General features: G+C 35.1%; 1 protein-coding gene across 2 annotated transcripts; it reads right to left on the reverse strand.

Annotated features, from left to right (window-relative positions):
* On the reverse strand, positions 1–5,209 carry PEX12 (peroxin-12). Of its 2 annotated transcripts, none has more exons than XM_087315939.1 (10): positions 5,038–5,209; positions 3,870–3,975; positions 3,610–3,740; positions 3,287–3,518; positions 2,310–2,419; positions 1,976–2,050; positions 1,793–1,879; positions 1,482–1,568; positions 1,253–1,390; positions 1–378 (listed from the first exon to the last, which is right to left on the reverse strand). In XM_087315939.1, the coding sequence occupies exons 1-10, from the start codon at positions 5,191–5,193 to the stop codon at positions 307–309; spliced, it is 1,194 nt and encodes a 397-aa protein (XP_087172065.1). In that variant the 5' UTR covers positions 5,194–5,209; the 3' UTR covers positions 1–306. The 2 variants fall into 2 exon arrangements, with proteins under 2 accessions (XP_087172065.1, XP_087172066.1); XM_087315940.1 differs by lacking the exon at positions 5,038–5,209 and adding an exon at positions 4,622–4,669.
* Between the last annotated feature and the right edge of the window lie 8,105 nt (positions 5,210–13,314).

Below are 13,314 nucleotides of genomic sequence, written 5' to 3' on the forward strand. Positions count from 1 at the left end.
TCATTCAACCCTTTATCTTTGATTTACTTTCACCGAAAAATATTATACATAAGTTATCTTGCATGAATTTCATTAATACCATCCTGGAAAGATAATCTTTCCCCAGTCCTGAGTCGGGTTCTATCTCCCCAATTATGTTTCAAACCATTCTTGTCGGCTTGTATATCCCCAATTATGTTTTGAACAGTTCTTCTCTGTCATGTTGAGCTTACACACCATCCATGGCCTAAAAGCCCCCTTGATAGCCAAAAGTTGGCTTCCAATTGTTTTGTACAACTGTACAAGGCATTTGTTGATAGCTTGATTCTATGAGTCGTAGTATAGCCTTCTAATTTGATCGACTTTCGCAGGTATTAGTGTTACAGGGCATCGATTGTACTGTGCAAACAAAAGGTAGCCATGTTTAAGAATTGTAATCAGAAGACAAAACATTACATACTAAAGCACAATGTAAATACAATACTCATTTGGTTATATGCATCATGCAAGAGAACTTAGACTGACCCCATGAATTCTCGCTTACAGATGCATCAGGTTACCTCGTTGATATTGGAAAAAAATACAAATATATAAACATGATTGTGTTCTGATAAAGCCTGTGCTTTGCAACACTAAGGTCGTCGGTGGGATCAATGCAAAACCACGGATTCTATGAAATTGATATTAGCAACACCAGGATAGAATTGCCTACCCATCGCAATGGGTCCACGGCAGTATGGATAACTACGGTCAGGACAGTATGGATAACTATGATCAGGACACACACTGTCCATACAAAGTTACATTGTTGAAATTGCATAAAAAAAACAAATGTATAAACATGATTGCTTTCTGGTAAAGCTTGTGTTTCACAACATTATGGTGGTGGTGGGATCAGGTCTCAATCAACTCCATGGTTTGAAGTTCGGGATAATTATATAAATTATATGCATAGTTTGGGTTGAATCCTATTCACTACATGAATGCATTGACCCTCTTGTATGGATATATCATTGATGCATTACCCTTCAGATCAATTGTTCTAGGGAAACGCTCTGCACATAGCTTAGGTCAGTTGGGTACTTTGGTCTTAATCTTAATCGGTTTATTTCAGTTCATTATTATTGCTAAAATTGATGTAAAATCACATGATCAGGAGATAAACTCGTAATATAAAAAAAAACATGTCTTATCATTAAATTGATAGATCTGACTCGTAATAAAAAGCAGCAGAGAATTTCATTTCATTACTTGTGCAAAAAATATTTCTTACCTGTGAGATGTAAGGAAAAATACAGGGGTAGCAAAAGACAAATCCTGATGTGGAGATGAGTGCAGGGTTAGTTCGTAGCTTCAAACAAAGTGGACAAATTCTCCTATCTTTTGGCAATGGAATCCCTTTTTCAGCAACCTTATAGAACAGAAGGAAATATCAAGACATATTTTGTTTCTAAATTTCGTGATTTCAATTCAATAAACAAATGTAAACATCTTAATCTTACCTTGGGTGCAGGCGGTGGTGGTGGCGCTGGATATACGGTAGGAGCTGTTACCCTCTCCTCTGCAGACTGATACCACCACTCAATCATCTACAAGATCAAAATCACTGTCATGCCTTAGATATCACTTCTGATGTATATTTGTATTATGTGTGTATATGTATACAGGGATATGTGCATGTGGATAGGTATATGTGCATATGCATACATATACTCAAATTACATGTACACACATTCATATTACATACATACACAAATACACATTACATGCGCAAATGGATATGGATATGGATATGATCCTCGACATATTTTACTTTGAAAAGAAAAACTGAAGCAATAAGGCCAGTTTGTGCAAAATCCAATGTATTATATATAGTCTTGAGTGCAAGCCTTTGGAGAGCCTGCATGCAACATAAAAAGGAAATGTCGTAAACATAGTCATAATTCTTCGTTGAAGGATTGAAATCATCATCAACAACATCTCTAGAAAACCATGCCTGCGCTAGACGTGGACCTCGAAGCCTTTCGAACTCACGATTCCTTCGTTCTGCAATTTGAGATGAAGCATCCATCTGATGATAAAAATAATAATACAATCAAGTAACGAAAAGAAGCACAAATCTATAATTAAGGTTTTGCTAAACTAATTGTCACTCTCTCCAAGATAGTAGCTATTTATGAGCAAAAATCTTTTATATAATCCTTTCCAGGTCTATTCATCGCATATCCATAGGCCTTGACAGACTCATATATTGTTCAAACAATTTATTAGTCAGCCTCTTGTAGGGTTATGAATTCATTCCAAAACACACAATATAAAAGCAATAATACCAGCTCTTGACCAGAGGCTCGACAAACTTGCAAACCCATCATCTGTAATGCTGGAGAATAGAAATGAGTTGCATCAAGCAGGTAGAGAAGTTGGTATGTAAAACATAAACCTGTCATTATAAAAATGCAAAATTTTTGTATAGAAAAAGAACTGAAGGAAACAAACTTTTGAGAATCTTGAAATGACAGATTTAGATTAGATTTTGACACATAGTAATACAAATCTCAGAGGGCGTCATTATCTCTTACAAAGTAATATCTTTGTCTTAAGGGAATGTAATTTTTATATCCTTTAATAGAAAAGAAAAAGCGGCAGTACTTGTCACATTCCATTTGATGTGCAGAATATAAAATTCTAATACTTCCACTGAAGTAGCCAGCAATACAAATACAAATACAATGAAAACAAATATACACAGGGACTCAAATAGTGGCAGGATATAGATATTCCTAGCATGATATTCAACAAAAATTGCTCCTTCAACAAATATTGGGCTTTCTAAGCCATTTGGAAAATTCCCAAAGCATTCTCTCTTAACTGATGAGAACAGTTAATATCTTTCCAGTGATAAGCCATGTGACAGGATTTCCTTAGCATCTACATGGGCCTCTATTCAAGCATTGACTAATGGAGGTGATGATGCCATGATGCTACCTCAACAACTAATATAGGATGAATATCACTTATCGTATACATAAAAGGTAATTCATGAGAAACATGATGAGTTGTTAGATGAGCATGATAATGTATGTGTCATACTCAAATATCCACGAAGAAGGGTGTGCACATATGTGTGTGTGTTATTTTCACATAGAGAGTTCTTAGTAGTAACCCCCTTCTTAGGAAAGAGTCACATATAAGATGATATGTTGATTTGGTCCCATAGGTCAAATTTGGTCTCATCATGGACAATAAAACATCTATTCTATTCCTTCCCTTAGGGAAATTAATTCACATACACATTTAAATAAATTACCTTCATGTGCTGAATGAATCCAAGGATATGATTTTACAAGCAGATCCTTCATCTTTTGTTTAAAGGATTGGTTAGAAGTTACTTCCGGTACAACCATGATCTCCTGGTTAACATTTTCATCTCCATCAACTTGGTCTATGTCTCCTCTTCCCCACATCGCGGCATGAAGCATGCTTCCTCTCTGAGATTCATAAAGAGCTTGAACTTTTGCTTTCAAGTAAGGCAGGCCTATCTGAAACAGCATTCATAATATTAAGTTATTGTGACAGTGTTACTATCTTCTTAATTGATCAAACGAAATTTTAGCATAACACCAAGATTACCAGAAATAAGAGAGAAAGCAATCTTTGTCTCCTTGTCAAGAACACCTTCCCTGTAGTCTGGCCATCCGGATGTGTGGATATATTTACAGGTCGTCTTCTTAATCCGTACAGTGACTCTGAGAACGAGGCATCTATATAAAACAAAAAAGAAGCTAGAATGTTAAAAAACCAAAAGAACGCATAATATAATTCATCACTAAAGAATTAAGAGACTATATGTTCGTGAAATATCATGCAATGAAATCAGCAAAAGAACTAACCAGTTGTTCTGAGGCTGTGTGCTTCGAGCACAAGCATGAGAAGCCCAAAAGCTTCATCACTATGGTCTAGAACTTTATGGAGGATTGGTCTTCTTTGTGCCAAAACCTACCCACATATGTAAATGGTTATGCATTACGTTTAACTGATAGCAAAAACCAATGGAACAAAAATAAACATTATTGTCATCCAGTGGCCACATTAACATGGGTGATTACAAGCAAAAAGTGGCAGTTAAGAGTGTAGCAAATGGGGGTAAGATGAAAGTCTGCCCTTCCTTAGCATTTAGGATGACCAATATAAGAAATGCATGTGAGCATACCCACAAGGAATGTAGGGAAATGTGAACACACATAGGATAAGAGCATGAAATCTCATTAAAGAGGTGAAACGTTACATATACCTATAAATAGATGGTGAGGTGGTTATGTATTTAAGATGAACATGACATAAGTGATACCTGATAGATCGAAATATTGGATTCACATTCTGTCTTTTCTTTCTTACACTCCTCATTAGTTTTTCATAACTCTAATCCTGCCTTATTGATGGAAATCTTAAATTGTCATATTTAGCTTCACTGTTCTCTATTTAATTTATATTTATGGTAGAATGGCTTTCTGGTTTCCTTAATATATGCTTTGCTTAGATATTTTGATATTCATACATTCATAGACCCTGCTCACATGCAAAAGCAAATGCATATAGAGATCTTCCAACATGCATCCAAATCTCAAATGAAATAAGAACTTACTCCCATAGAATGATCATGTGTGGTTAAAAGCACAAAAAGTGTTTACTTGACCTAGCATTATACTCAGCCACATCATTCTCTATCATTGGCCACATTGAGATGTGTGATTAACAACATAAAAAAATGCTGTCTCAAGCTAAAACATTTATTTCCTTTGGAAACTATGTGAAATGAACTGGTATCAAGTATAATAAGAACTACCTAGAACTGAAATTAGAAATAACTTGATTTAAATGAGGACTATGTCAATAGAACGGAGGATGAGGACTATATCAAATGAAACTAGAACTATCCCAAGTGTAATGAGAACTATCTCAACATAAATCTGAACAAGATAAAGTTTGTATAGTTCTCATTTCACTTGGCTTGATATCGTACTCATTTCGTTTGATATTAGAAATACAATGTGAACTTACTCCCATAGAATATAGCAATGCTGCTCGTAAACTTGCTGGCAGCTGTTGGGCTGCCGACATCTCAAAGAAGGTTGGCCTGCTCCCTTCCATTCCACCTACTTGCATCAACATTGTGCAAATACTTTTGGTCCGCCTTTGAGTTCTGGTATTCTTCATTGAACATTTGATTCGTTTTAGCTCATAGGATCCACAAACAGAAAGAAAAACTTCACTAATTACTAATCAATTCAATCAGTTAATAAAAACCCCACCTTTTTGTTCCCATTTCGTATCTTCTATCAATTCAATATATTGATGCAAAACTTCCAAAATTCCAATCAATGCAATACATTCATAAAAAAATCAATGTTGCTTCCATTTCAGATCTTCTATCCTTCACTCTTCATTTGAATTCTAAGCTCATAATATCCGAAAGCAGAAAAAATTCAATTGCTAGTCAACTTGATTTCTCAGGATTGTCTTTACACTCGAGGAAATCAGTATTCAATAAGAAAAATGCACCCATGCTCATTGTTTCATTCAAGATGTTGATCTCAGGCATCATTCTTGAACGTTTACATAACATGATTGCCATCAAACAGCATCATTTAAGTCATATTGAAAGATTATACGAATGTATCTTGAAATCTTATATGCAGTTCATATGACTGTCAACAACAACATATATTTAAAGAATGATTCACACATTAGTTTTTAATAACCCTTGAAATTATTCTTGAAATGTTTCAAAAAATGAAGCTCAGCAATATGCCCAAGATTACAAAAACACTATATACAATTTATTTATTTATTTATTTAGAAAAAGTTGAATATTCTGGAAAATGCCCCAAAAACAGGGATTTTTTTGAGATAAAAACTTCAAACGACAAATTAATCAGCATCAAATTCCCTCGGATTTTCAAAAAATAATTACCAGACCTTTATTGTAGCTAAGGTTTGAAAATCAAGGGGTATTATTGTAAATTTTTGAAACAGATGGTTATCTGGTACATTTAAAAACAAAACTATATATCTTTAAATAGTACGACGACAAATTCATTATTATCGTATCTTTGTATGCCATGAATCCAAGCAAAGATTAAACCCAGGCGTGTATCAATGGAAGAAGAAGAAGAACTCGCCTGTAGAAGAGAGGAAATCGGAAGAAGGAGGTGGAAGAAACCCCGCAGATTGAAAAACCCCTCCTGTTTTCTCACGTTTGTTTTCTCTGCATTCTTACGCTTAGCATCAAAAAGACCAAAAGCATTCTGTCGATCATAGAGATATATATCGATATAAGGAAATCGAATTCATAAATTCGGAATATGCCCCTGTAAAGATTTTCCTTTATTTACCAAAATGCCCCTGTCCTTGTGTTTTCCGAGTTTGTCCCTAATTGAAAGATAGATAGATCGATAGACAAGATTTTATTGTCGTCCTCGGAGGTCAAATATGACCTATGAGATCAATATATAACGTTTTCACATTATACATGTGAAAGTGAGTAGCAACTCTCGATATTCAATAACTTTACTAATGAATGTTGCAATTGAGAGTGCACACCATGAGGGAGGGTTTGGTTGATTAGCTCGTATATAGTTGACCATGTATTTACTCAAGAATTGGGTGAACGGAGAAGGGTGGGGGGGGAATGCTCTTTGTTGACCCTCAAAATATATTGAGCAAAGATTGTGATGGAGTAACCCCCAGCATTGTTGAATTAGCACATCTAATTGCTCGAGAGGGGGTTTGATAAAGAGCTATTAAACTCTCTGGGTATTTTAGATGCTTTCCTTACATGAGAAGAATAGAGATATCCCCGACTCTTTGCAAATATACCCCTTTTGATTTTTTAAAGTTTAGTTGAATTAGCTAAGACACTAACAATATTCTAGTAAACCTCTTGTAAATTATGTAGATCGATCAACTTTAAATATGATATGTATCTATATAGTAACACACACCACAAACAAACATGAATTTATATTCTTCTAGCAATATCTAACGTCAATCTTTCCCTCAAGTCTAAAAATCCTACAAATACACTTTCTTAGGCTTCCATTCCAACATCCTTTGGTCTTTAGCACACACCTTACTCTTGACGTTTCATTTTGCTTGTCATAAAATATTTGTTTGCACCACTTAGTACGTCGCTCTAAGATCCCCTTTTTGTTCACACTAAATATTTGGAGAATTATGGCATGCTAGCTTGTAAAACGGAGATTGCACCCATCTCTCAAAGGTAATGGTAAGCTCTCTATTGAGTCATTCAAATGTTGGAATCGAGATGTTGATTTATCTTTATCTTGTTATGTTCAAAGTGTGAATTCATAGTTGTGAGTTATGTTTTGGAAAACTTAAACGTATATACTTGTAGTCATATCATCGCATAGCCACATTTATCAAATACTCGTGGCAAATGTCATTCTATGTCAAAACATCGTAAATATCATACTACATCTATTGTAATCTTAAGCATGCGGAAATTCTCTATACAAGTAATGATGTCATATTTGAGTTTTTGTAACATTTTTTAAGATTCCAATAAAATATTTTAAACAAATTTTCCATGGAAACACATGTTAAAACTAAAGCAAAATATACTTTAACTAGATCATTCAAAACTCTCACATTAAAAAGCTCATCGTGGATAGTTGTCCATCATCATATCAAAGTTTATGGCCGCTCGTCAAAGTCTCACTTATTACGAGAATATAGGACACTCCATTAGACGGAAAAGAAGGCCAAAATCAATGGCTCTTAACTATCATTAATTGTTGCATGTGGACAACTTTTCGTTGAACTTCTCAAACCTTACAATGACACTAATTGAGAACATTGTCAACTTTAGTTTTGGTTTCGAATCTCGACGTGGATATACATTCATATAAACTCAATGTTGAAACTTGAATTCACAAAAATAAAAACTTTGTGCTTAAGGAAAGCATAAAATCGAAACTTTAAATCATGAAAATAAAGCTTTGTGCCACCTATAATAAAGTAATATATTGAATGAAAGAAAGGACATCCTATTCAAATGGTTGCTTTCTTGCAATTTATTTATATCACTAACTCGGGCAAGAATGGCTGAGTGATGCCCATAGACAAGCATTAACCAATGCTTGATTGCCTAGAGAAAGATGAAAACTTCATAAGGATGCATGCATGCATGGAGAGACAAATCTAATTCCACATTCAAGAAACATGACTATTGCAAATTATACATCATAGAAATCATTAAGTTATACACAAAACGAGGGAGTGCAATGATGCTAACATAACTTTGGTAACTTCATTAGTTATTTTTTCTTGAATGACTATGCTTTTTCTCTTTTTGGGTTCTCATTATGGCTTAGTTTTTGGGATCATGTTAGTAACTAGTATATTTTTTTACTACAGAGTACGTGCATTAACCTACTTTGCTCTCGAGAGTTGTTTCCTGAATTGGATTCAAATATCTACTATATGTATATGAATTTCGAATTTGAGCATAATGAAGTGAGGGAAATGTGAACAAAACATCACATACTAGAGCGGTACGAATGCCCTAGTATGGGCAATTTCCCCTAACAACATATGTATGATTGAATATGTATACAATGCCATCGCATTTCACCATGGGCAATGTCTTATTGTTCATGTGGACATACAATTTGTAATTGTGTGAAAACTCCACCAACACACACTGTGACACATGACACATGTATACATACATGAGCATGCACACACCATACATTTTACCAATATGGTCTTAAGTTGAATGGTAACTCAAACCTCAAGATCATGGGTCTCAAACTTCGTAGGTCCTTATTGGTCAAGATGCACTAACACAAATTCTTCAAAGTTGTAAATTTACAACAATTTCAATCTCTCCTAAAAATATGATTTTACAATTCATAATCGAAGGGTAAAAAATACAATTACTACCAGAATCACACACACACTAGTATAATGATGGGAATCTAACATAATGTTGTAGAAATTTGGAAGAATGAAAACAATACACATTCATCTCTGTACAAGCTAATATCATTGCTGAAACAATGTGAATAAGTGACCATTAAAGAATTTTATACCTTATTGAAGCTAATCCATATAATTAGTGTAATGTAACAACTATTAATACTCATTTACTTATCTCTAATATAATATTTAAGAGCATGATCAACCATTGGGGTCATCATTTACGTCACTCAACCATTACTATTCTAATTTGGTTTTAAAGTGGTCCTTATACAAAAGTAGCACATTAATTGTCACACAATTAAGCAACAACCATTTGGTAAGTGCATGGTTTTTGTCCATAATTGTAGTTGTACATGGGTAATTTGTGGTAGTTTTTTTTATCCTGTCCAAATGAGAATTAATGCTCGGGGTTTCTCTTTAAAACATGACTTATTATCATTCACAATATTCAAATATTTTCTCCTTATAATATGATATTACCATTTACCACATTTATAATTCCTCCTTAAACTATGGCTTTATGATTCACAACCCCTTGAGGGGGGTGAACATTGACATGATACAAATCAACCAAAGTCAACAATTTCTCGTTAATATGGATGGCTTACAAATATAGTCCTCGTAATGCAAGGAAAGTGATAACATTGCCTTCATTAGGCTATGTTAATAGATGATTTCTTCGTGTGACTACATACGAAAATCGATGCAATAATTGACCGTTTTACGATATATAGGTTTACATTCTAGTATTCGAACGATCTAAGCGTGATCCTAACAAATATTAGAAATTGAACTACGGAGACTTGAAACAAGAAAATACTAAGGCACACAACCCAATAACAAATTGCCAAACATTTAGTTCATACTTTATAATTTAGTCGAAACATACACATTCACATTGAATTTGAATGCCAAATTCAATGACTTGATCAAATGAAACTTTCTTTAATAATCACGATCCAATGTGAAAACAATGGGAGTGAATTTGGGGGATGTACAATATAAGATTAAAGCACACTGCAATATATAAAAACAGGGAGGTGTACAAGTTGTGGTAAGTCAAATAGGAATGCTTCTACTTAGAATGGAAACATGTATTTACTAAGTCAAATAATGAGCTAAACTTACGTATGTTAAGTAGACAAATCCTTAACCATAAGCTAGTTTGATTAGGTACTAAATTGTCAATATTATCCAGTCAATTGTTGTCTTTTAGTTGCGACCTTTCATGCCAATTCACAACACAATTTCGCATTTTTCTTTTTCATAAAAAATATCCTCCATTGGTATTATAATTAAAGTGGCCAGAGGCAATATATGTACAAAATAGTCCACTATTACAATGAATATTGCATATCTTGTTACCTCTTTCTATATCTCTTGAGCTACCACAAGCCTTCAAGATGCATATGAAGGTGATAAGGTATGGGGAAAGGCCCTCATTTTGTATTCACTTGAGCAGGAACTAAAGTTTCATGAACTTGATTATGCTTAGTATACCCAGCAATGAGCACATGCCAAGAGACTATATTTCGACCATGAAGCCCTTTCAACACTTTCTTTGTTGCTGCAATCATCTCACATTTGACATACATATCCACCAAGGTGGTAGTAAGTACAATATCCCCCTCCAGCAATTGTGTTTGCTTTCTTATTGAGGCATACAAGCCTTTGGTTCACAAGACAATTGCATACACTTTCTTTGTTGGGACATACATGGTTTGTTACACATTCTTTGGTCGTGCTTTGGGATGGGTTCTCTCGTAATAATATTAATTTGTATGCAATAACTCAAAGTAAGCCTTTATAATTATTGGGTTGGTATGTAATGCAACTGCGAAACAAATCTTTCACTTTAAATCATTCTAAGTAATAAACGTATAGTATGATATTTTGGCTCATCAATTATAACAATTCAGAAAACACTATCAATTTTGAGTTTGACTTTATCTCCCCATTGTAGTTGGCATCAAGCTCTACTATAAAGAAGGTGTTAGTATATGTCACTTTCTCCGTCTTCTCTTCTTTTGCGTTCTGGTAAGATTTATGGGAGTAAATCAATAATTTGGAATAACTTGACATTTCTTCACGAGAGAAAAATGATTAAGCTTCAAGCTTTTGTTATTTTATGTGTTGCAACTTTGATATATGTTCCACAAATTGATGTCATGACAAGGTTGTGGTTGTTAAAATTCCAACCAATGACATGGCAATATTTCATTTAACGTAAAGGCTCGTTCCTTGATATGATGTCACTTGGTCCAATGGTTAGCATGATTTTCAAGTGACTATGAGTTCTTCACAGTACAAAGAATGGCCACAAGGATGTTAAATGACATTTGTACGATGATTGGCTGCCATCACATGTCGACAAAGCCCCAATATCATCAACAACCATAATTGGCAAATCAATCAATGAACAAGGAGTGGCACAATTCATGGAGTGTGTCGTGTATGACACGTCACCAAACAAAGTTGAACATAATGCATATTAGCAAGTAAGAATTTTGTGGCACATAAATAGTGATATATATGTCATGGATAGTCATAAGAACCAGTTAAAGGAGAGGTCAAAATGTCATTAAGCAAAAAGTGGAAAACCCACAATAAACAACACATCAACATACACATCAACATACACATCAACATACACATCAGTAATGAAGGACATATCGTCGAAGTGGGTGGCGTATCAGTAATGAAGGACATATCGTTGAACAAAATGAACGAGAGGTTGACACGTCAAACAACAAGAAGTGGGTGATACGTGTGAAGAGATGGTATGCCATAAAGACACATAATTGTAAGCGAGCTTGCAATGTCAATAAAAGAACTACGTGGGCACGTAACATAAATTGTAGTCAGTAGCACACAACGGGGTAGAGAATGTGGCAAAACAACAATCATAGTAGTACGATGATGATATTTTATTGTCCTTGAAACATGATATGGTGACCCCAACCATCTTATTCACGAATGTCCAAAGAAGGGTCCCCGAGATCTAGAAGTGTTACAAGATAACCTCCTACGATGTGACAAAGGATGTATGTAGTCACGAATGGCTTCACTTTGCTACCCAAAAATTGTCGAGGCTTGAAAGTGCCACCTTCAAAAGTCGACTCACATGGCAAGTCGTCGTTGCTCAAGTTGGGATATGCAACCGAGGAGAATTCAGATGTCAATGATGAAGAGGGAAAAGCTTGTAGCGAGAGAGACAAGCACAATACATACGTATATGTATACATATATACATACACATATACGTATACGTATATACATATGTATATGTACATAACCCCACCTCACATACATTTCGTTTGTACCGATCCAACGATCCACTCATGCAAAACAAAGACAACAACAACACCCACATTAACATGCACAAATCTAAACATACACAAAAGATACAAAACACATAGTACACACACATCCACAAAAGATTAGAATAGAATAGAATACATAGATACACAGACACACACACTTGGGGCATTAAGTGATGGGGGGGACAGACAATCTTCTTCTCTTGTGTGGGAAGACAAACTTCTGAAGTTGACATACACACACACACACACACACACACACACACACACACACAATCTCTCTCTCTCTCTCAGTTTTCTTTGGAATGGGGGAGGAGTTGTTAGTATGTATGTATGTATGTAGTTACACAGGAATTGAAGCTTCTGAGAACCACATAGAGAACAGAGTCTTCCTCTCTCTCTCTCTCTCTCTCTCTCTCTCTCTCTGTGATCAAATTGTCTCTCTCACAGAATCTACTTCCTACAGAAATGCATCCCCCCTCCTCCTACTCCTTCCTTCCTTACTTTTTGTTGTCTCTGTATTGTTTTTTCTCCTCCTTGGGAATTGAGGAATGAGAGATAGAGAGAGAGCAGCCTAGGGAGGGAGTATGTCTAGAGAGAGAGAGAGAGAGGCATGAGAATTATGGTGAGTTATGGCTTTGTGCAGAACCGAGTTAATGTGGCTATTAGAGAGAGAGAGAAAGAGAGAGAGACTAGTATAATAATATCTGCCTGTAAGCAGATAAATAGAGAGAGAATTTCCACTCACACACACACACACACACACACACTCTCTCTCTCTCTCTCTCTCTCATACAACACACACACACATACTCAAAAATGAGTTATTTTGTTGTTTTGTTTTCCCTCCCAATACATACATACACACACACACACACACACACACACACATGTTGATAACATCTATCTAATCTATCCCCTCCTCCTGCATTCTTCTTCTTCTTCTTCTTCTTCTTCTTCACTTAAAGACAGAAACAATACCCTGTTCCTCTGATGCCTTTCCTTTCCTCGC

Source organism: Azolla caroliniana, unplaced genomic scaffold, assembly GCF_043228905.1.
Source record: "Azolla caroliniana isolate FFs.n. ecotype wild unplaced genomic scaffold, voAzoCaro1.0.p SCAF_2, whole genome shotgun sequence".
Lineage (NCBI taxonomy): Eukaryota > Viridiplantae > Streptophyta > Polypodiopsida > Salviniales > Salviniaceae > Azolla > Azolla caroliniana.

Bases quoted from the DNA above. Each gene is read 5' to 3' on its own strand.
- PEX12 (XM_087315939.1), bottom strand. From the start codon at position 5,193: ATGAAGAATACCAGAACTCAAAGGCGGACCAAAAGTATTTGCACAATG. The intron at 3,976-5,037 runs GTAAGTTCACAT...ATATGTGGGTAG, and splicing joins CATTGCTATATTCTATGGGA to GTTTTGGCACAAAGAAGACC. The intron at 1,391-1,481 runs GTAAGATTAAGA...CTGTTCTATAAG, and splicing joins CACCACCGCCTGCACCCAAG to GTTGCTGAAAAAGGGATTCC.